General features: G+C 41.6%; 1 protein-coding gene across 10 annotated transcripts in view; it reads left to right on the top strand.

Moving 5' to 3' along the window:
- rasgrf2a (Ras protein-specific guanine nucleotide-releasing factor 2a) overlaps window positions 1–25,133 on the top strand; it is a 53,514-nt gene that overhangs the window by 7,222 nt on the left and 21,159 nt on the right. For 5 of the 10 annotated variants that reach the window (XM_023960385.2, XM_023960384.2, XM_023960382.2 and 2 more), the window contains exons 1-7: window positions 7,376–8,096; window positions 19,928–20,034; window positions 21,293–21,440; window positions 21,630–21,719; window positions 21,795–22,048; window positions 23,798–23,877; window positions 24,101–24,294. In XM_023960385.2, the coding sequence (XP_023816153.1) occupies window positions 7,818–8,096; window positions 19,928–20,034; window positions 21,293–21,440; window positions 21,630–21,719; window positions 21,795–22,048; window positions 23,798–23,877; window positions 24,101–24,294 (1,152 nt within the window). In that variant the 5' untranslated portion in view covers window positions 7,376–7,817. Of the gene's footprint in view, window positions 1–1,636; window positions 1,711–5,949; window positions 6,022–7,375; window positions 8,097–19,927; window positions 20,035–21,292; window positions 21,441–21,629; window positions 21,720–21,794; window positions 22,049–23,797; window positions 23,878–24,100; window positions 24,295–25,133 lie in introns of those variants that run through there. The other 5 variants (XM_078956113.1, XM_023960386.2, XM_078956111.1 and 2 more) reach the window with 4 other exon arrangements.

Here is a 25,133-nt window from a genome sequence, read left to right as displayed (position 1 = left end):
AGAACACAATGCACGATGCAAATCCGTGAAGTAGCGAAACCGTGAAAAGTAAACCGTGATATAGCAAGGGATCACTGTACATTATTTACTTTCCTTTGACAAAGTACTTATGATTAACTTTGATTTAGACTGTAGTTTCAGTAATGTACTATGTATTGTGTGATATTTTGTAAACAATTTTGCATACGATGTACAAATAACAAAACAAAAAACTAATGGAGGGAAAATAAATGAGGGAGGAAAAAAGTTATTGTTTAGCCTCTACTACTAGCATGTCATATAGGAACAAAGTCAAACATATTTTTCTTTCCCAAAACTCTTCCAACTATGTCCCTGACCTTCAAACCTGCCTAATTTTAAAACTATACATGATCATATTTGGTACCAATACATATTCAACTTCAATGGATCAAATCTACAAATATAATAAAACTTTAGAAGCAGAATTAACAGGATTTGGTTTATCTTAGGGGCTACCCATTTATCTTATACAGGCATAAATACAAAAAATAACAGAATTTATTGTCAAAGCAATAAAAGATCGAAAATTAGGCTGGTCAAATAAATTGCTAAATAAGTTTTAAAAATATAAAAATAAATCAAACAAGATGACATCATCATTATTCTGTGAATTTTTTTTCACAGAAAAAAAAGAGATATCAGAGATATCGATGAAGTTTTTTTTTACAGACTCAAGGTCCATTTGTTACCAAAATAAAAAAAAGGCTTAAGAATGAAAATAAAACTGAAAGCATTCATAATAGTACAAGTATAAAAGCATTTGCGTAATATTACCACTTATCATAAACTAAAACAAACAAACAAAAGACTAAAACTATTGCCGAATAAATAAACATAAAAGTTTAAAAAAGCCAACCATACCAAATACTTATCAGTAAAAGACAGATTTTTTCGAAAGTTTCAACCTGAAAAACACTGAGTTTTGGCTGAGATGATACTATTTGACAGACTAATAGAAATGCACGCACACAGAAATAAAATTTAATACACTGAGGGTACCATTTATAGGTAAAAGTAAAGTAATTTACAAAGTACCATATTTTAAACATATAAGACACCCAACTTTATATTTTTAATATTACATTGAATGGAGAAGATCAGTTTTAGACATCCAATAAACCTGTGTCCTTAAGTGGAAAAAGAAAATACAGCCACTTTTGCAAAGAAAACTTCATTTTTGATAACCTCAATCTAAACATGTTTAAATCTTCTGCTACCTGCTGAAAGTTTCATCACTGATTTAATTTTTAGGTTTTATCATTAGCATGTTCTGAAAACAATGGAATGGAGGACATAAACTGGCTGTCACCGTGGTACAGGTTTGAAGTGAATCTGACATTAAAAAATAATTAATGACATTAGATTTTTTCTTTTTATGAAAATGACAAATATTTATCTCAGACCTTTGTTGATTTACACCTGAAATAAAAAAAGCTCGTGTTTATTAACAAGCATTAGCAGTTAGCTTACTTTAACACAATTTTAATGTAGAGATATTTAGTGGAATTTAACAATTTTAACCCACTACAAAAAAGATGTCCTAGTTAAAAGCAATGAGAATAGGTATCATTAATGCAGAGAAAATAATTTAATTTTTGGCTTTTTGATGATTTAGACTGATTTTTGACAATGGCGTTGATATCCTGCAGACTGCCGGACCTTTCCAGTGAGTCTTTCAGTGGTTGACCGGTAAGAATCCATACACACTGTAACAAGTTCTATCTATGAGCTGTGTTAGATATTAACAGAACACACCTTTCAGTCCCTTTTTAAACACAAACTATGTGTATTTAATGTAACTATTTCGTTACATTAAATAATTGGTAATTAGAATAAAGTTCAGGCGCCTAACCCTGTAACAATGGAGATGTTGCTGGCAACAGATGATGGATTCTTTATTAATCCCGAGGGAATTTAGGTTTACACCTATATCACACACACTTTTTTGACGTGCCCTAACACTCGGACCATTTAGGCCATCGACGTGAATCAGCTGATTCTGTCACAGGGAAAAGTAGCTGTGCATAATGGGTTTACACCGGGAGGGGGGGGGGGGGGGGGGGGGGGTTCTGTGTGTGTGTGGGGGGGTTGCGTTTTTGTATCGCGTGCGCTTGTCTACCTCACGTGCACGCAGTACAGGAGTTGTTAAAGAAAATCACTAAAGAATAGAGCTAATAAACGTGGCAAATTTGTTGCAAATGTTAGCCTAACTTTTCTTTGCCAAACAGAAAAAGATCTTGCTGTTGGCCAGTGGCGAGTATAAATTTCTGACGCTACAAACACTGATTATTTGCTTCGAGGTACTAAATTAAACTTTTGTTCTTCATCAAGAAGTAGACGCGACTGCTTCACTCTCGGGCAGCGAATTTTTGCTTGGTGCCGTCAACTTTTGAAGCCCCTGATTACGATATTGCAATTTTTTGCTTGTACATTTATTTAATGAGTATTGTATACAAAATTGCAATGTGAAAATGCAGTTTTGGAACAAATGTGACTAAATATTTCAATTATTTCCAAGCAGTAGTTCATTCCATAGCAGTGTCTGTTGCATTGACCGTATGAGAGAACTGGACTGAGTGAGTATGATGTCATCCATAGAAAATGGTTTACTTCTGGCTCCACCTAAATTAAGTTAATTCGGTCACCATATTTTTAACAGTATGGACGCTGCCATTAATAAGTTGTGATTGGTCTGAGTCCACATTTCCATGGCAACCACTCTCACCATCAGTTTGTGTTATGAAGTCTCAGGGCTCATTTCTTCATACTGTGCTGACACACACACACACACACACACACACACACATGCATACGATTGCAAAACAATGCAGACAAAGTTTGAGGCCGACTTCCTTTTTGATTTTTGTGGACATAAACTCCTCATTGATTGGATGTTCAGTTAAACGGCATGAATGAATGGAAACACCAGGGAGGTCAAAAGTAAAAGTTCTTTTAAGTCACTGTTTCATATTTAAATGGTTACCAGAAAAAATGTAAAGAATTGAAAAAGTTAGTTAGAATTGTGAATCAGTTTTTCTTCTGAGGAAACCACATTAGAGTTCAGTGATGACATGGAAACAAAAACCGCAGAAGTGGAAAAAGTCAAATTTTACATAGACGTGCTCTGAAACAGGGATGTGCATTTTAAAAGAAAATAACCATTAGCCCTTGATTTGAGTTTTATTTTGGGACCTGCCGAATCTCTTTTGGGGTCACGGGGTTGCTTGGCTTCCATAAAGTGCGTTAATTATGATAATGCATACTTCAAAGGCCATGGCTTATACCATGGTCAATTACAAAATAAATATTTAATCAGTTTTTAGTACTTTATTCTTGTTATTTTCTCGGTTTGGATCGCTTTTTTCACAAAAAGCGGACTATTATTATTATTTCTCAATAGAAGTCTATGGCATTTTGGCTTCTTGGAACCAGCGGGTACTTCCTGTACTTCCAAGGGGAGGAATCACTCAGTCCAGTTCTCGTATACAGTCAATGATTAAAATCCCTCCAGGTAGTCTTACAGGTTCTCCTTCCATGACCTGGTCAGATCTAGTTTGACTGTGTCAGAGGTTTAAAAATGATTAAGGCCATCGGCGGTTTCCCTGGCCGGTTGGCTGCCTCCGTCCTGTCGAGGCCTGACCAGAGCTCTTCTAGGGCCGGCGTTTGGGGGTGGGGGCCTGGGCTTGCTCCGGGGGGGGCCAACGCAGTGGTGCTGGGCCTGGGGTGTCGGCGCCTCCGGGGGTGGGGCCCCTGGGCTGGGTGGGCCTGGCCCCCTTGTTGGGGGGGGGGGGGGGGGACAGCTGTTTGACCACCGGGGGACAGTCTATCAGCTGTCCCCAACTTACCCCCTTCCTCATATAACCTCATAACAGGGTGAGGGGGTGGGGGGCTTAGCCTGCGATGAGCCTGGGGGGGGGGGTTTACTAGGCAGTGGCCCCCCTCCTATGGTTGCCGTATGGAGTGGGCCCCCCCTCTTTCGGTTTTATTTCCACCTTAAACATGTAGGGCCCTTGGTAGGGGGGGTGCTTGGACATCACTGCCAGCAAGCAGCAGATGTCCTCCTGGCACCCTACCCGCCAATTTTAACCGCACCTTAGACATTTAGGGCCCCTTGGTGGGGAGGGTGAGGGGACGTCACTGTGAGTAATCAGGAGATGTCCCCTTAGTGCCCTACCAGCCAATTTTAACTGCACCCCCCTTAGTACATACACCCCTCCCCCCTCAATATATACATCCCAACATAAACACACACACATGCACACACACACCCTCTCAAACACACATACACGCACACACATTTTGCAAGGAAGGTGGGACCTAGGACCATCTGTCCCCTGCCTCTTCCCTGGTGGGGGGTACGGGCCCCTTTGCAACGGCGGCCGTGTCCCCGGGGTGCCGGCTTCCTGGGCCCGGCGGTGCTCTCTCCGCGCGGTGGGGGGGTTCACATTACATCTGAGCCGGGGGTGTTCGTGTCCCTGGGGGGTGGGTTCTGGTCCTTGCTCCTGAGTGCTGGGCCCCGCCAAATTTCCAACTGTGGCCGAGCCTGGTCGGGCCATATTTACAACACCCCTTGTGGGCCCTCTTTTTTCCCCGGGGTTCCCCCCTCCTGGGCGGGGGCGGCGGGCCCCTGCCTTGCTCTTCCCTGGACCAACCGTGGGCCGGGCGGATGGCTGCCTGGAGTGCGGAGCGGGTCTCCCTCGGGGGGTCCTGGCTCGTACCTGGGGTTGGGGCGGGGGGATGCCCGGAACTCCTGGGTGGTGGTGGGGTGCTCGTCTGGGGCTGTGGGCGTCCTTCTCCGGTGGGGCCCTGCGTTGGGTTCTCCCGGCGCGGCGGGGGGGCTGCTCTCCTGGTCGGGCTGGGGCGGCGCTCTCTTTCCCTCTGTGCCTCCCTGCTCTCTGGCTCTGGGGGCCTTGCGGCGGTCCTGCTGGCCCTGGCCTGGGTGGCGGGCTTGGTCGCCCAGGCGGCGGTTGTTCCCTGCCGGTTCCCGTGTGGCGTTGGGGGGATTCCGGCTGCCGCTGCTGGTGCGGTGGGGGTCTTGGGGTGGGGATGGCTGGGCACTCTCCCTCCTTCTTTTCACGTTCCACCATCCATTTTAGAAGAACATAAACACTCACCTGGGCACAGGTGTTAGCTCACCTTTGTACTAACAGTTTGCATGACAGAAATATTTCACATTAGTTGGATTTAAGGCATAAGTATGCGTGTGAACACTATCTTTTTTTGTGTACATGTCGACAGGTGGACATTTTTGCAACTAACAGGTGTGTTTATAACATTTGAGTGTGTGTGTGGACAGGCTCCGCCCTTTTTGTACTACATTTGAACCTTACTGTAATGATTAACAACCAGTAAACTTGTTGCTTTATGCTGCTTCATGGTCTTACCCCCCTTCCCCTCCTATTATCACCCCCTACCCCCCCTCTCTCTAACGTCCCTCTCTCTTCTTCCCCTCTTTCCTTTTCCGTCCGGTCCAACACCAAAGATTTTCAGACATGTTTGAAATTAATAAAGTTTGGCCTCAATTACAAAAGGGGTTTATTCAGACATACCTCTGGTTTGTCTGAAGATTAATAACCCCTCTTGTTAAAGTAAAATATGTCCAACACAAGAGGCCCTCAGCTCTCATCTGACTGCCCAGTTGTTGGACAGGACAAGTTAAAAAAAAAAAAAAAAATGATTTACATGAAAATCTGTAGTTAGGACGTATGCTGTCTGTTGATAATCAACTACTGTGTGATGTAAAAATCACTCTTTCATAAAGGAAAACCTTCTTTCCTATTTAAATGACAACATTAGTAGTTGTCAGAATCCAAAAAAACATTCAACTCCTGCTATTTGGTCCTAACTGCAGCTGTAAAGATCGGCTGCAGGAGGACGGAGCAGGTTTACAGTAAACACATTTCCCACATTTTGTTTTTTACTTTACAGAGTGAATGAAGTGCTGCACGTCATCTGTTATCACAGGAAAAAATACCATCGGAAAACAAAGGCAGAGTCTGGGTACGCTTATCAAACATGCACACGCATACATCATTTGTGTCCGTGTCTTCATGCACACGTTCATGCACGCTATCTGCTGAAATGTGACATCTGTTGGTGCTTTCAGCCTGACTGGCACTTTCAGAGCGAACGCCCGTCAACTGATGCATATCCAGGCTGAACCAAAATAGAAACTTCTGCTTTTAACCTCTAAACTTTGTGTTTGTGTTGAACAGCAGAGAGAAGTGGCTCTAAATGAGTCTTTAGCATGTTTTTAAATTTCATTAAAAACAATGCTTTCATATTACAGTCAGTAATTTAACATTTTATTGTTGAACTTGTTCCTGTTTTCTGCAGCATTGTTCATAATTTACATTTTGTGTTCATAAAAACAACTTTGAGCTCGAATACAGATCATTTATATTTTGCCTGATTAGATATTTGTCAGAAACTAATGTCACAAAAAATAAAAATCATAATTATATCGGCTTTATAATTATTAACACATATGAAAATGAGTTGCACTGATTCTGTTCTGACCATTGGTCAAAACTGGACAGCAATTGAGACGTCATCCATAGAAAACGCTTTGCTTCCGATTCCAACCAAATAAAGTCAATTCAGTCGCCATTTCTCCGCGGTATGTTCATCTATCTCGCTATCTTGGAACCAGACGTTCTAAATAAGCCTTGATTGGTTCATGTGGTTGTCTACATTTCCATGGCAACCACTTCTCTTCTTTCTCCCACGAAAAACAAACATCCGATCATTGTTAGCTCCACGGAGAAAGTGGGTGTTTGTGCAAACTAACATTAGCGGTGCAACAAAAATAACTAGCAACACTGGAGCCCTCCTGCCCTACAGTTTTGAGCCATGTCAGACCAAGAGGACTTGGCGTTTTTTTCCCTGTTTTATCCTTATGAGTTTTTTTGGTTATGGTTAGTTGTATAATTTCCGTTCCTGGCCAATGATGTCTGGTGCCATCTTGTCTGCATCCAGGCCCTCTCACTCAGCCGAGGAATGCATCAGAATGAAGCGCTTTTGTCCCCGCCCAGCGTGTTTTCTACGTCACAGATACCATCTTTTTTTAAACAGCATTTTTTCGTCTGCTCCTGATTCACAACGATTTGAATAAAGAAATACTCAGAAATGCAATTTGGTTATTAATGTTCTTTATGTCCTCCATCATCAGAAAAACATGTTAAAAACACCATAAACACAATTTTTATTGGAGTGGAACTTTATTGTATCTGTAGTTCTAACTTTTTTAATAATTAAATTAGACTTTGCATGCAAGTAATCGTTCCCTAGTGGGTTGATTATAAATACGTCAAGAAAACCATATGCTGTTATTTCCCAGATTCCCGGTGACAGCGACCTCTAGCGGTCACGAGCTGCGCTTGCGCATTCGGAGCGCAGACCTCCAGAGCGACCTGTCTCTTTAAGGTGGTGTCAAAGCCGATTAGCGTTGATCTCTGCCGTGATTCCGTTTGCACCGTCTGTTCCCGGAGTCAGTTTCTGCTCCGCGCGCCTCGCTTTGATCTTTTCGCGTTGTTATCCCGCGCGCAGAGTCGCGCGGTAACGCGTCGCTCTGAAGTTTCCAGCACGCGCACCTCTTGAAGCCCTTTCGGCTGCAGAGGAGCCCCGCGCGCTCGTCCAACTTTTTCTACCATGGTAAGCCTGGATTACCTTTTCCAGCAGATATATTATCCGCCTTCTCTTTGATATCCGTTAGCTAGAAATTACGCCTGCTGCGGCGCGCGCGCTGAGATGTGAAGGTCTGCTGCTGCACGAGAAAGTTTCCAAAGGCGCGTAAAATGCAGAAGAGCGTGCGCTACAATGAGGGCCATGCGTTGTACCTGTCTCTGATCGCGCGTAAAGAGGGCACCAAGCGCGGCTTCCTGAGCAAGAAGACAACGGAGAACAGCCGCTGGACCGAGAAGTACTTCGCTCTCCACCAGAACCTGCTCTTCTACTTCGAGAACGAGCAGAGCACGAGACCCTCAGGTATATACCTGCTGGAAGGATGCACGTGCGAGCGCACACCTGCACCTAAGGTCTCCGCCATCAGCAAGGAGCCCACGGAGAAACAGCAGGTGCGTCCAGGTCGATGTTCGGTCTCTTAAGGATTTCAAATGTAAAGTTTTTGTTTTTAGTTAATCTGCAAACAAAACGGCATCATAAATGTGATGAAGGGGGTTATATGAGTCTCAAATTCCCACAAAACAAATTCTCTGCTACTCTGCCGGTTGTCCGGCTCATTTTTTAGGATGTGAGAAATGTTATTGTTCCTTTGAGGTCGCAGCCTGTCTTTAGTGATTCTCCTTAATATTTAGAGAAAAATTTGGCCATCTGCTGTTTGTTTGAACTGGGTTTCTCTCTGAATGATCAGACCTCAGCCCTGCAGAGGGTTCTGGTTCCACAGCAGCCTGTTTACTTCCGTGTAAACAGAGATGTTTAGATCCATTCATTTCAACGTGTTTTTTAAAAACTGATGGTAAATAAAATTAACTTCTGATTGTTAAGTAAATGTTAAATGCTGGTAAACCTATCGCATGGTTATTACCAAATTGGTAGCAGAGTTGGATTTGACATCTAAAAGTAAACAAAGTTTCTAAGTTACTGATAAATGTTAAATTAGTTAAAAGATTGTAAAGAGCTTTTATGATTCAATAGTGCCACATATAGTAGGAACCACATTGACCTCCAAATGAAGGGTAGCTGGTTTAAGGTCAAAGTTGACCTGGGTGGATATACCTGTAGATGCCCTGCAGTTTTTGCCCCACTTCAGTTACCTCACCTTGGTGCCCTTGAGCAAGACTTTAATCTCGCCTTTTCCGGTAAAGATGCTTGAATATGAAAAATGAGTTTGGTCCAAACAAACTTTAAAGATAAAAGGATTGTAACTGATCAGCTACTGGAAACATTTGAAAAAGTTGTAAACTGAACATCAAAATGAACAAAAAACAATTGGTCTGGACTTCTGTAGATTATGCAAAAACCAGGGGTAATCTGGAGGTAATCCGGGCATCCCAAGTGGTCAGACTTCAACAGACTCAGGTGAGGAAAAGAGAGGATGAGGACGTGGTGGATAAGTTTGGTACTCAAGACAGGAATGCAGGAGGACAGATGATGGTGGACTATGTCAAAAGAATAGAATTGAGAGTGGGGAAGACATTTTTCCAGAAAAGACAGGAGCCCGTGGAGACACATAAGAGTGGAGGGAGGAGCACACAAATTGATTACATCTTGTTCAAATGTAGTTTTGGAGGATAAGTGTTGTGGTTCCCTTTTTGATATAGAAGGTAGAAATGGAGAGCTATGGAAACTACAGAGATAAAAGCTGATGCATCACACAATGAAGTCATCGTAAAGAGTAGAGGAAGATAGACTGAAGTCAGAGGAGAACATTTGTTAACATTATGGTTTCATTCAGAGAAAGAGAACCACAAATAGAACATTTGCTATGAGGATGCTGCTGGAGAAGAACAGAGAAGGTCAGAAGAAGCTGCATTGTGTCTGTATGGACATATGACAGTATCCAGAGAAGAGCTTTGGCTTGGATGAGGAAGTCTGGAGTGACAGAAGAACGTTGGAGTTGATCAGGAAATGGATACAAGCTGGAGGACAGTACTGAGATGTTCTGTGGGTGTGACAGAGGAGTTGAAGGTGGTGGTAGGAATGCACCAAGGGTCAGCTTTGAGCTCCTTCTTGTTTGCTGTGGTGATTTAAAGATGGACAGATGAGGTTAGACAGGAATCTCTGATGTTTGCAGATGACACCGTGATCTGTATGAAGACAAGAAGCAGGTGGAGGAACATCTAGAGAAGTGGAGGTTTGATCTGAAAAGCAGAGGGAATGAAGGTCAGCTGCAGAAATACAAGTATCTGTGTGTAAATGAGAAAAACTCAAGAGAAACGGGGAGGTACAGGAGCAGAGGTGGAGAAGGTGGAGGACTTTAAGGACTTGGGGAGAACAGCATAGACCAATGGAGAGTTTTGGAGGAGGTGGAGAAGTGTGTGCAAGGACGTTGGAACCGGTGGCAGAAGGTTTCAGGTGTCATGTGTGATCAAAGCATGAAGAAAAAGAAAAGGTGTTATCATTTTTGTAGATTTTAATCCAAAACAAAGGACAACAATCAACAGGTTCCATTCAGGAATGCATGACAATATTTTCAGAATAGTGGTATTGATTGGTATCTGATTTTATAGGGCATGTAACTGCATTAAATAAGTAATTTTGTGCATCCCTTGAAGTTTAAATGTAGTGTATGTATTGTAGAATTTGCACTAAATACACCAATGCACCTTCATCAGCTTGAGTAGGTCAGCTGACTTTTCTCACAGTAAAGTGTCATCTTTAAGTTGCAGCCTCTGTCGCTATCTTTACATCCAACTAGAAGCTCAGCTGCTGCTCCAACCATCAGGCAGCATGAACTGCTGTCATAGACAAGGCAGTAACCCTTAAGGTACTGACGCCACACACCTAAAGCCTTAGTCACATGGCCCGTATGGGTTCTGTGGGTTTTTGGGTTGTCCGTGGAGCATCATAAACATGAGGGGCTGCATCTTAAGGGCCCGTATGCCCATCGCAAGGGTCGTCATGAAAATGGAACGTACCATTGTTGTACCGTCAGTAGGAGTATTATGACGTATTCGTCAGGCTAATCGAAGTTACACGCTCTTATGAGCTATTGTAGGGTGTTGTACGACGTCCTTCTGTCACACCAGTCGTTAGTACGGTGTGAGTACTGGCTCCTTACTGACAGCATGTAAATATTGTGCTTTGATTCTCCTGGACCTAAATCTCACCAACTACGGCTGGATTATTTACTCTCTTTTTGATCTGCTTGTTTGTTTTGCTCACTGATCATTTATAACAGTGACTGAGCGCCGAAACTGAGATGCTATAAGAAAACCCACTTAAAGTCTTCTTGGATTGCTTGCCCTCAACTCCCCTTTTTCCCTCGAGTTGAACTGAAGTAAACTGTAAGCCTTGATCAGGATTAGATTCCTTTTTATTTGGAACCAAAGGGGATCTTGGTTTTGCTTTGTGCTAAATTGGTTTTTGGTAAATATGAAGGTGGGATGTTCTGTTGTCTTTTTGTTTAACTCTGTAAAGGAAAGCAGAAGTTAAAATATGTATTATTGTCATTATACGGCTTTAAAAACTGTCAGCATAATTCAAACAGACTGAATTCCATAATCTTCATTTTACATGTGGCCACCTGTTTCTGAACACAACCTGAACAGGATTTTGTTGGGAGTTTAGGTTGAAAATCTGTTGGTTGATGTCTTTGTTTGTCCTTTCATGAAACAGTTCATTTAGTTGAACCCTATTAAACCACAGTGGAAAACTCTCAAGGAACTAAATATGAGGCCGAAAGGGGAAAATGTTTCAAAAATAAAAACTTAAGTCAAATATTTAACTAAGAATCCAAAACAAATCCATGTCACACATGAGAAACTGTGTTTTTCCTCACATACAAAAGTTCAGGCTGTCACATTGTCTCCTCTGCAGTGTGACAGGCTAGAATCGGAGCTACAGGGGGCCGCCTGCCCGCCTGCCTGCTGGGGCTTAAGACTTTAAGCGCCAGTTGTGTGAGTTTTAGTGACAGTAGAACAGGAACCCAGACGGGACATCCCTGCCACGCTCCACATCTACCAGAGTTATCAAAAAGCAGGTCTAAGGGTCTCAGAAATGCACTCTTATTTGTCTGTTTTAATAAAATCAACAAACGTTTGTAGGAAAGGTTTATGATTCTGCAGAGTTCTTAGTTCTTTTTCACACAATAACTTAACACAAATTAGTACTAAAAGGTATCTCTTCACTCGTTTGTAATCTTTTCAGTTTAAGCTCTCTGTAAGATTTCTGACACTTAAGCTAAAAAACACACATTTGGACACCAGCATATTCAGGTAGAAGCAGCTTATGATCAATATTTAAGACAAGTTTGAGCAGAGAAAGGTGACATTTAATTCAAAAATGCCTGTTATCCAGAGGAAAGTATAAATGATGGTAATTCATGTTCTCAGATTGGTTGTAGGTGACTGTAGGTTGGTGTTACAGCAGGCCTGAAGACGACCTATCAGTGATGTTGAAGTAAAACTCCTTAAACTATGGTTTTCATGAACACAACAGATAGTAAGGATAGATTATTTTTTTAATCTAATCTGAGATGTTTTAAGGTTTGGATCATTCTGAATTCATCTAGTACTTATTTATAAGCCTTACTTAAGTTGTATTATTAGAATTAAATGTAAATAAATGCATAACAGAGTCTAGATCTTAATTCTGTGTATTCTTTTTTAGAAAATGAATGTGATATGAACTCCTTTGGGTCTCAGCGGTTCTCTTGTTCATTGTAAGCATTAAAGAGCGTCTAGCTCCTGTCTTCAGTAGAGCCTCCAGTTGACCTCTGGACCTCGCTTTGACATGTGATGGTCAGCGCCGCAGAGCTCCTGCCCTGCAGTGAAGCCAGAGGAGGATTTCTGACACAAACCATTATTGTCTGATCTTTGCCGAACGAAAGCCACTCTGTGCCGCTGACACCGGGCTGAATCTGATGCCCAAGGTTCGGATGATGAAACATTCAAGTCCTATAAATCATCAGAGGACATCAAAGCTTTCTCCTTCTCTTTTCAAGTCCGCTCTTCTCTATCTGGCTGCAGCTTCTTTTATCCAGGAACCTGCATCTTTGATCAGCGTGTTTATCACATGAGACGAACACGTAAACAGAGTTTTAGTTTCAATTATATCCAAGACAGTTTTTTGTTATGACAGTAGTCTGAAATAATAAAAATAGCTTTTTTTTTGGGCTTTGGGTACCCTGCTGCGGGTAAAAACTGGTCAAACCTGTATGTGACACACATGACCTGCATGAAATGCCAAGATCTTAGACCCTCTCAGTGAACCGCAGAGCAAAAGTGTTCATGCATGTTTCTATGGGCATGCTGCAGGCGACACAGTGAACACTAATAAGGGTGAAGTAAGCGAGACTGTTCCAGCTCTGTGTGGAGTGAGGAGTCCGTTGGTGCTGTCCACACGCTATATTCACACCGGGCTCAGAAACGCGGGTTCAAGCGACCGCTTCAACAAAAAGTCTTCACTGAAGTACCGACCGCTTGAGGAGTGATCACAAAGGGCAAATTAACAATCCTGGTTTGTACCTGGCTGGAATTCTGACACCAAGTCTTTCAGATGTCAGAATAAATCTGTTAAAAAAAGAAAAAGCCTGGAGCAACAGTTGTCAGATTTTCATCCCTTCGACATTTCACACCAAACCTCTCACATCTGTGAGTACAGGCGCTAGTATTGGGTAGCAGCAATCCAGTGTGAACACTGTATGCTGAAATGATTTCTAAAACACGCATCACAAGTCTGGTATGTATGTAGCATTAGAAATTAGGAAATTAGACAGAGTAGTTTGTGTTTACATAGACTTGACGTGCTTCTTCATAGACTTCGTTGGCAGTGGCTGTTTGAACGTAGCGTCATCCACAGACCCTCCATGGACAACCCAAAATCCTGCAGGAGTCGTACGGGTCAACCCTCCGTACTGGGGCGTGTGACTAAGGCTTAAGGTGGGATTTCCTCTTCCAGATACCCGCTCTTTGAAATGTTGAGATTCCTGATAGACTCTTAAAGACGTGCCCCACACGATAGATAATTCTGACTCTAAAAGACTCCAAAATGTTAATAATGCAGAACCAAATCAGATCTGGTGTCTGAACGGACCGATGTTGGATTCAGATGGTAATGTGTCACTAAAGCAGATCAATTGTTCAAACAAAATACTGCGTCATACCTAATCTGACATTAGCCTTTCTACCGTCTGTCTGTAAAACACATAATCCTTCGTTTGGCTACAAACTTGGGGAAAATATTTTCTGTTTTCCTGCTTCCTTTGTCTCTCTGATTGAAACATCGTTGTGGCAGATTTCTCTGCGGCGTGGCTCAGTTGGTACGAAGGTCATCTTCCTGTCAGAATATTAATGGTTGGATTATTCAGCTCTGCCTTATGTCAAAGTGTCCTTGAGCAAGACAATGAATCTTAATGAGCTCACTGCTGTGACACAGAAGCACTGCATACTTTGCATGTTCATTATAAATGTGTACAGGTGAGAAACACCTGGTAAAGTTATCATTTGGTGTTTTATCAGAAAAAGGTTAAAATCTAAAATAACTGAACTAGAAGACGTTTAGAGCTGAGAATATTTCTAAAAACTTCATTATTTTGCTCAAATGTCAGCAAAGTACCCACTAAGAATACTAAAAAATACTAAACTGGAAGTTAAAAATCCCACTAAATTAATACTTTTGGAATATTGATGGACATCTATCATTAATGATGATGTGTTTATAACCAGAGGAAAGGGTTAATATGATGTGTTGTATGTTTTTAAAGTGTTTTCAGATTTTTAATGAGAAAGTGTTTATCTTTTAAATGCTAATGCCGTTTTAAAGATTTATCAAAGACTTGAGATTTACATCATCTTAATCCTCCCGGTGCTTTTTAAAACAACTGACATTTGGAACCTGAAGTCCTAAAAATAAAAGTTTTGCAAAAAAGATAAAATGGATCTCCATCAAACTCAAGGCACCCTGATTTATGGATGATCACATCAGAAAAATGCTCTTTTTAATGAAAAATTATATTTTCCGCTAAAAAAAAAACTCTTTAAAATTGAGGGTTCTGCAAAAAACAGGTGAAACAGTAAATCTCTAAGCAAATCTAACTGAAAATTTTCAAAATGTCAATGCAATTTACCTAAAAGAAATCATTCCAATTTTATTAATTTTAACACATTTAGTTGAAATTCTTTTAATTTATTATAGTTGGAAAATGATTAACTTTTTTAAGGATTAATTTGTTTGTAGATAATTTAAATATTTCTAACATGCGGAAATGAAAAAACATTTTTCCATACAAATGTTTTTTTTTCAACTGTTGTTTCTGTCTTAATCCTATTTCTATATATGATATTGGAAATAGATGACAGTGACAGCTAAAGCTTAAACAGAAGTTCAGGTCTGTCCTGCAGAAGCCAGGTTTAAAGGATTAAGAAGTTTGTCAATAAATATAAGTAAACTTAAAAAAACCCTCTACAAACTAAAAATGATTAATTTACTAGACACATCTAATGGCATTAAAGACCCGCTCCAACCAACATGGTGTTAACGTGTTCTTCTAGCATTTTTTGATGATAGAGGACGTATATTTAGAAAATTAAGACAAAAATATCATTTCTGAGTATTTCTTTATTGAAATCGTTGTGGAAAAATTCAGTTTGAAAAAGATCATATTTGTGAGGGGGCGGAGCCACAAGCTCCCAACTCCGCTCCATTCTGATGCATCCACCTGAAGACAAATAGATCCATGAACGTCTGTGTTGTCCTGGTCTGAGCCGGAAGCTGGATCTGAACTGTAGGAGTGGACAGCAACGATGTTGCTGCCATTTTTGTTGCACTGCCAATGTTAGGTTGGGGGTGTGAGGGGCTGTAAGCTACTGGGAGGGTGTGTAAAACAGATGGCTCTGAGTAACGGGGAGGAGAAAGGGGGCGGGGTTGCTCTGTGCCATTGATGTCCTGCCGCTCTGCAGAAACTATGTCCTAGAAAACAACACAGGTTTTTTTTTTTGATTTTGTGGGTTATTTTTAGAACATAACTCCCACGATAGATGAAGGAAAAAATATGAATCCTATTCTTGTATCAGCTGGTGCTTCCATTTAATTGGTTTGCTTCAAGTTAGTTGCATGTGACTGTAGAGCGGGTTCGTTAAAGCCTGGTGTCTTCACTGAACACTAACGATATGATTTTTGTGGCATTCAAATGTGAATTTATGTTGACCTTTGATCCTGCACTTGGACACGCTGTTCTTCCGGCGTTTTCCTGAGCTGGTCGCGCACGCGGCCCTGCTTCGGGAGGCTGCTGTTCTCTACTAAGAATAGCATCTTTGCTGGGCCTGTTTGCCTGCAGCCACAGTCTGAATTACCAAGTCAACACAAACGCACCTCACTGCAACCTCTGCTGCTGCTGGGAACTACTCTTCTATGGACTTCTGCTGGCTAAACTAACCTGCAGTCCTCGGGGTCTACTGCCCTGCTCATCTTGCAGTCCCCTCCTCCCCAGTTTCACCTGATTACCTGGATTCCAGAGTACGACTGACTGAACACACCTGATCCAGGTAATCCACAGCAACCGGGCCAGGGTTAACTCTCTAGGAACTGCTGCTCAAGCCTTAGTCACATGCACCCATAAAAGGGTTGCCTGTACGGGTGCTGCTGGTTTTTGGGTTGTCTGGGTCCGTGGAGGGCCGTAGAAAGGGGCAGAGGGTCTGTTGAGGAACAACTACCTTCTGTTTCTTCGATTTACCTGTTGTTGTTTAGCTGGATCAGATGTGTTTTTGTGATGCTTTGCTCACAGCAGGCCAGGAAATGCGGGTTCGAGTGACCACTTTCAATAAAAAGTCTATGTAAACGGACGAATATGCTCCTTTTGGGCTTCAGTGTTCAGAACTCTCACGAGCATGCGCCGCTACACAATTTTAAAAGTCAATTTTCAGGATCTACGCACAAAACGTGTGGCGATTGTGCTCGTGTCAAAAGTTAAACCAGTTGAACTTTGGCCAATCAGGGACTCACATTTGGTAGTGACGTTTGGGTTGCATCCTTTCAAAACACGGAGGGAGAAATTGGTTGAATGCTATAAAGTATTCAACCCATTGTTTCCCTATTTCTCTCTCTTTATTCTAGTATCTTCCTCCATTTTCTGCTGCTTAACTCCTCCTACAATTTTTGATCTAATTCAACCATTCAACTATTCAAATGTTCAGCTCTTTCAGCTTTTTCCAGCTATGACTTTTGGTCCTTTAGATCTTTGAACTTGTGAAGATACTTCAGGATTATGTCGATTATATGACCCGTCTACTGTACCTGGTTGGTGGTGTCATGGCATGACTTTGCTGGTTCGATGCCCGGTGCTTGCATTTTTCACAAACATATTTTTTGTTATTGTGTTGCTTTCAACTTATTTATGGTCAACTTTGATCATTTCTTTCTTTCTTTCTCGCCAGTAATTATCCTTTAAGTTTCATTTTCATTTAGTAATGTAGCATTCAACCCTTCATATTCATCTGGCAATGCAGCTCCTTCTATTTAATAATTGCGGTTTGTACGGAAACTCTCCAAGTCTATAATATATCGAAATCGAGCTGTGACAGAAGAGGCCTGGAGCAAGATTCAAGGGGGCTGACAGATGTCAAAAAGGCCATCAAAGGTTTTTTTGACTGTTATTAAAATGTTTTGAGTTTCATCTTAAATTGTATTTCTAGACCATATGGTTTCCTGATGTTTTCATGAAAAAAAAAGCAAACTTTTTCACATGACTGTATATATCACCGACATTATCACTCAATCCAACTTGTCCAGGTCTTTCTGGAGGTCATTTCTTTGCCGCCATGCTTGTGTCTGAGCGTGACAAAGTGTTGTATGACGGTTCGTTGTGATGCTGGATCCAGGTCCGCTTAAATCTCCCTCCACTGTCTGTCCGTCTCACTCACTGTTATCCTCCAGCTTAAAGCGGGCTCGCAACCGGGGAAGCCGCATTAGCAAAGCTGTACAAGCCTTCATGTTATGTAAACCCTCACTGCCCTAACACACATGCACACACACATGCACACACACACACACCAACACACTGAGACAAGCCCTTAAGCCTCTCTGGTTTGTAGCAAGCGCACGCTAGCAAGTGTTTTTCACCCGCTTATCATTACATCATTACTATACAGCCCGATGTCTCTGTGCGGCAGCCTCAAAGCAGAGCAGTTTTTAAAAAAATAATAATGTATTTTTTAGGTACAGGTATAGACACATTTGGAAAAAAAAAACAAAAAACACTCCCCTCCAGGTATGGCAGTGGATCATTCCTTAGGTGGCGTACTGATTTATAGGACAATCCAACAATTGTCCAATCAAAGACAGTTTTAAAGATTGTTGTATGAATGAAATGTAATAAAATAATCTGTATTTATTCACCATCAATTTTCTTTATTTTGAATAAGAGCTCAGAATCCACAAAATGGATAAAAACACAAAATTTAAAAAGAAAAAAAATTGTATTTATCACTTTAAACAATGTCACATTCAAAGTTTTTCTGTCAACTTCCTGGTTAACTTCAGCAGGAAACAAAACCTCAACGTCACTGTTGTTTTGCATCATTTAACAACAAATCCTGAAAATGCTTTGCAGTTTACATCACCAAAGTTGAGCTACCGTTCCAGATGATAGTAAACGAAGACACACCTTATTAGAAATGGAACAACTAGAAAACCCTTAGTCCTTTCATCTATACTGACAACAGTGTTTCTAACAGAAAACATGTTTTATCAACTTTATTTTAGAGGAAGTTGATCAGAAAAGTTTTTTAATATTCTTAAATTCGTATCATATTTTTACTCAAATGTTTTTATTCTAATGGATTTATCCATTTTTTTTAAATATTTTTAAAACAACATTCTTTTTCTCATAACTTCTTTCATCAATGCAAAACGCACTCAATAGCTTTACTTTGAAAATAAGAACCTTCACCGAAACTTTACTCTGAAGTTTTATTTACTTTGTGACAAAGTAGCGCATTCTTTGAATTTAGTTTATATACTTGCATTCAAACAACATTCTGCATTTTAACTACATTGACTGAAGAGTGTATTTTTACTGCACTGTACTAGATTTATACCAATATTTGGGCTTGAATTTTCGGGAAGAGATCTTTAATTTCCAAATATTCTGATACTCATTACAACCTAACCTACTAGTGGAAATACCAATAAAAACTCCCATACTTTAAATGAACATTGTACAGGTGGGTTCCGGTACGGCTTCTTCAGCGTGCTAGCATACAGTCACATGACTTGGTACAAAAACATTCCTAATTTTTTTTTTTGGAATCTGTTTTTTATCAGAGTTTTTTTCCTTCCTGAGAAGGAGGTTCTCAGTGCACGGATGCCCAGTTTAGTTTAGTTTAATAATTGCCTTTTATATTCTTCCTGTTGTTATACAATTACCGTTATGAAGCCAGTCGAGAAAACTATCGTTGTAAATTTGGGCTATATAACTTTACATAATTGATTCTTTATATTTGTTGACTATATTTTAAAAAAAAAATCAGTTTTTCATCACTTATTTTAGTAAGTTGAACTGAAGTCGGAATTTTTTTCCTTCACGAAAAACACACTTGATACTTTTACTTTGAAAATGAGACCTTTCACTGACACTTTACTTTGAAGATTGAATTCCTTCCAGTAATGGACATTTGGTTTGTTTAGTTATTTTTTTCACTATATTTTCCTATATTTATAAAGATTGTGAATCGGCGATCTCGGACGTCACAGATATTTGCTTGCGACTATCCAAGTATTTGTATACTCATCATAACTCTACCTCCACTCATCCGTGTCATTATGCTGCTGCACTGAAATCACTCAGATGGGTCTGTGTTCTCCTGGTTTTCACTGTCAAGTTCTCACGGTGAATCTTTGTTTTCCTAGTTGAGCTTTAGTTGAATTTCATGGTTTTTATTCGTGTTTCTTGGTTGTAGTTTCTGGATTCCATCTTCCTCTGGTGTATTGCATGTCAATCCAACAACACGGGGGTAGTTTAGTAAATAGATACCACCCTGCAAATACATTGTTGGTGTGAGAATTTCTTGGTACCATGTTGATGTCAATTAAGCTATCGTATTGCCTTTAAAAGGATTTCTCTGGTGAATACACCTTGTGTTGCCTAAATGTTGTCACGTTTCATGCATTACAAACAAAGGGATTTGTACGACTATTGATTTTAATCTTTCTCATGTCATCTGTTCATGTTGTCCACAACCCAACGGTCACACTTCAACTGGAAATGTTTGTTTTTTTTCTAATGCAGCACTACTTCCTGGTCATTTTTGGCCACGATGGACAAAAACCTCTGGAGCTGCGGACGGATGAGGAGTCGGATTGTAACGAGTGGGTGGAATGCATCCAACAGGCCAGGTACCAAAGGAAAAAGGCATCATTCAAATGCACCTATTTCAAATAAACACTTATTTTAGATTCCTACAAAGGCATTGGTTGTGTCATCTTCCACATTAAAAATGATCGAGCAAACTAAACTGAAATACAGAGGCAGTGTTTTTCACATGCTGCGTTTCCGTTACACATATGCATAAAGCATGGTTATCTGATCTCCATTGGTTACATTTCATGGAATTTTTTATTTATTATTTTTGTCAGATTGAAGTTATTTCTGCCCATTGTGAGTTTTTCTTTTATCAATTGAAGGGTACCAACAGTTGTGTCCACGTGTGTTAGTGCCCTTGGGATGTCCACACAAACGACACCCTGATTGGCTAATTTATTAACATTCAGGCTGCAGCCGTGAAGACAGTTGGGACGAAGACTTTAGGAGGTTCAAAGGTTCTTCCAAACGGATGTCCTGTCTGTCAGACTCCCATTGCTACACCTTAAGTGTAAATGTTCAGGGATGGTTGGACTGCTGGAATTAAGCCCATCAGGTTGTTCCTCATGCTGGACTCACAGTAATCTGATATTTGGAGGAGTTCAGGAAAGTTTTGGCTGCAGATCAAACGGACGCCGTCAACTTTTCATCGTTAGTCTCGCTGATGCCGTGATTTGTCTTCATCAATCCCCAAGCCCCCCCCCTTGTCTGTCCACACACTGTTAAAGGCAGGTTTAAGTTTAATAAACGTTCAGTTTAATAAACTAGAGGAGAGGCTTTCTACAAACATCTTCGTTCACACTTTGAACATTTTTCCACATTTTAATGACCAAATACAGAGCACATCATAGCTTCACATTCATTTAAAAGCAATTTTTAAAAACTCAACTTAAGGCTGAAACAGAAATTCTTTCAATTAACGCAGCAATTTTGTGTTTTTCTCATCAAAAAAGGAAAGCTTTAATAGTTTCTGAAGAGGATCTCAGCGCTTTGTGCTCATGCACATTTCACACAGAGAGCACGTCTGAGCGCGTGCGGACGCTCTCCTTTCGCAGCGGTTCACATTTAGGTCACGCTGCTGCTGAATCTCCACACCGGTTACATCACAGACTTGATCTCTCAGCGCGACCTCTTTCTCTTCTCTGCGTTTCTGCCACTTGTTTGACCTTTGAAATGAGCAGAAAATGCCTCAAAACATCACTTTCCATCTCGTGTCAGCTGCGTTTGTCAGGTCAGCCTGTCACGCTAGTGGAAACCTCGCTTTTCGCTGAGCACCTGTCCTCTCCCCATCAGTTACTCCGACATCATCATCGAGCGTGAGATCCTCATGCAGAAGTACATCCACCTGGTCCAGATCCTGGAGACGGAAAAGATCGCAGCCAATCAGCTTCGCACTCAGCTGGAGGACCAGGACACGGAGATCGAGAGGCTCAAAGCGGAGGTATGCATGACTGCACCCACATCTGCGTGTGCCTGCATGCTTAAGTTCACATACAGCTGTGTGCACGTGCATGTGCACGGGAAAGCACCTACAAACCTGAAACCACAGCAGGGCTCCAGTGATTCCAAAAGCCATTTGTGACCTCCAGACAACCTCATTAATACTTCATGGAGACTGTTGTTCTGGCAGATTGTAGTGTTGAACAAGACGAAGGAGCGCATGCTGCCTTACCAGAACAACCAAGAGGAGGAAGACCCCGACATCAAAAAGATCAAGAAGGTGAGGGGTCTTCATCACTTGGGGTTCTGTGGGGGGAGGTGTGATTGGACATGGAGTGCTCTGTTCCCCCCGCAGGTGCAAAGTTTCATGCGTGGTTGGATCTGCCGGAGGAAGTGGAAGATCATCGTCCAGGACTACATCTGCTCTCCTCACGCAGAGAGCATGAGGAAGAGGAACCAGATTGTGTTCACCATGGTGGAAGCAGAGGCGGAGTACGTCCACCAGCTCTCCATCCTGGTCAACTGCTTCCTCAGGCCGCTCCGCATGGCCGCCAGTTCCAAGAAGCCTCCCATCAGCCACGACGACGTCAGCAGCATCTTCCTCAACAGGTGCAGACAGATGATGCGCTTGCAAAAAACAAAGCAGGAAGTGATCCCAGACTTCCTCCGGGACACGGTGTTGCCTTTACATGACGTAAAACATCTCAACCGTGAAATCTCCACATGTTCAGTCCGTAGACGATTGATACAGCGGACCAAATTCTCCGAGGTCACCGTCTGCCGGACAAAAATGTTGCCTGAAGTGAGGCGGGCACATTGACCAAAAATAACCCCGCCCACCTCAACAACATTCCAAAAATGGCAAAGTTTAAAGTTTTGTTGAGCCCCTCCACCTGCCAATCAAAAATCCATTACATTGCTTAAGTTTGAGCTCTCATAACAAAATACAGACGATGTTGAGTCCAGATGTTCCCCGTCAATCACATCCTCATTCCTGGAAAGAAAAAAGCCAAGTATTTATAAAAATATTTGGTGGTTTAGGGATTTTAAACTCTCAGGTTACCATAAGAAAAAAAAAAAGACAAAAAAAAACATTTTCCTTAGTATAACAATGGAGGGTTTCGGCGGGGTTTTAGGGCCAGTTAACAAACTGTTGGTTTTTTTAAAGTCGTAATTTACGAGAAAAAAAGTCACAACTGTTAAATTACCAGAATAAAGTCATAAATTAACGAGAAAAAGCACCAAAGTCTGTTTGTCTGTTTATTGGAGCCTAGCTTGAAGATGAAACATGTGGAGCCATTTGTGAAGCTTTATATCAGGCTAGGTTTAAAAAAAGAAATTCTGAACCTTTTGGCGACTCAAAATCAGATTGTTGTCAGTGTAGCCGTCTTTCTGGGGTTCGGTGTCGGTAAAGCGGAGTTTCATCTGTAAAATAAGGAGCTCAGAGACACGTTGGGTGTAGAGGACCAATACTTTATTTTCCTTTTTATTCACACGCCCAGAAGTCCGTTTGTCTCATTACGTCATGAACCTGTCATGCACAGATCACCAATGAGTAAACAGTGGTTTATACGCCCCCTCCTCCAGATGAAACGTCCCGTTGCAACATAAAACAATAAAGAGGAATTAAAGTTGTCTGTTATATTAGCATTAGAACGTTGAAAATGCCAGAAAGTGCTCCTCCTCAGACGAAAGCGTCACACAGATGTAGAGATCTGGTTTTTCATGGAGGAAGAAAGGATTGAAGTGGACGTCTGCAGGGACACCGACGTCTTCATCAAGAGATCCCGCAAACCACCCATCAATAAATGAAACATTGATAAACCGTAAATCAAAAAAATGAGCATCCAAACATTTGGAACGTTATCAATAATCATTCAGCTCAGCTGTTCCATTGAGTTTAGTGGGTCTGCTCTGCTGCGTTCACTTGCTGCTCTGTGTGCTCACTTCCAGTGAATCTCCCAAATTTACACATTTTTTCCATACATTTTTGGAGATTTCTTTTTAGTGGCCCTAAATCTCTGTTGTGGGAAGTAACAATAATCCATCTCCCGAAAAAACGGTTGCAACGGTTTATCCTATTGACTCTATTTTGAGGTTTTTTTTTTAAGTATTTGTTTTGAACATCCACTACACTGTTCACACACTTCCACCAAACAAACACTGGATTTTGGAGTCCTAGGTACGGACACAGAACGCTGAAAGCCCTATAGTGCACTAACCAGTGAGGCTATCCTGACACACATTTAGATTCCTTATTCCAGCCCTACCTGCAGGCTATCACCTGGATCAGGTGGGTCTTGCTAGCGAGGAGCCACAAAGGCGGCGTTTGAACTGACGGCCGTTCTTCTTCCTCAGTGAAACCATCATGTTTCTGCATGAGATCTTCCACCAGGGGCTGAAGGCTCGGATTGCAAGCTGGCCAACGTTAGTTCTGGGTGAGGCAGAATGATGTTTTTACACTCAACTTTTGAAACGTTGTAAATCTACATCTCTGTTTTTGTTAATGCTGGTGTTTCTAAGAACATCTGCAGCATGTTTTTCAATACTTTGTATTTGTGAGGAACATAAATAGAACAGAATAAATAAAATCTGCTGCTCACACAAAGCAGACTGAGAAGATGACCAGCTGTTCTTCAGAGTTTGTCTTTTCTCCTTCAGCGGACCTCTTCGACATCCTGCTGCCCATGCTGAACATTTACCAGGAGTTTGTGAGGAACCATCAGTACAGCCTTCAGGTTCTGGCAAACTGCAAGCAGAACCGGGACTTTGACAAGCTGCTGAAGCAGTACGAGTCCAACGCCGCCTGTGAGGGTCGCATGCTGGAAACCTTCCTCACGTATCCCATGTTCCAGGTACTTCCCTCCCAACACCAAGACAAAGGACAGGAAACCTTTACAGCAAGGTGCACAAATGTTTCCCTTCAAAAGCCAAACAGCATTTATTAAACCGAGCTGAGCAAAAAAACTCTCCTGCAGTGAGGAGTTTTTATGTTTCTGCCTCACACGTGAACTTATGACATTTAGAGCGGAGGCAGACGTTATCACTGCGTCTAAAGCAGGGGTGGGCAAACTGCGGCCCGCAGGCTGGATCCGGCCCGCCTCCATGTTTGGTCCGGCCCACTGAACAATATCAGAGACCCATGTTTGTGTTTTTATCTGGCCACACGATCAAGACGTGACATTTTCTTCCCCCCTCCTACAGTCTGGGCTCCAACCTGAAAGCCTCTAAAACCTCTGTCAAACAGAACAGAAGACAGTCTTTCCTCTCTACGTCACAGTTCATCTTTCCCGGTTTAGCTCGTTCTTTTAGAGCGATTATGCTGCTTTTTTTAAACAGCGCACCTGTTCTTTGTCCTGATTGGCTGGAGACCCTGTCAATCAATCTCCTCAGTCCGTCCCGTGTCTCCTGTACAGAAATGTGGAGATCAGAAATCTTTGATCGATCAGATCTTTGTTTTCATTCTAAGATCCTGGATCTAATTTCTATGAAGGTTTGAGAATTTAAACAGAAAAGTGTGAAAATTTTCATGTCTGTGTGAGAAAAGTGTTTTTATGCAGTGAGGAGTTTTACTGCCATAAACGTCTGGAATCATTCTCCGTGGATTTCACTGATCACTGTTATATTTAGAACGTAACTCCTGCAATAAACGAGGAACTCTGTTCTGGTGAAAAGGTAACGCAGATATATGCGT

The sequence above is a fragment of the Oryzias latipes genome, chromosome 12, assembly GCF_053564925.1.
Source record: "Oryzias latipes strain Hd-rR chromosome 12, Olatipes_Hd-rR_3.1".
Taxonomy (NCBI): domain Eukaryota; kingdom Metazoa; phylum Chordata; class Actinopteri; order Beloniformes; family Adrianichthyidae; genus Oryzias; species Oryzias latipes.
This window is presented reverse-complemented; position numbering and strand designations above follow the sequence as displayed.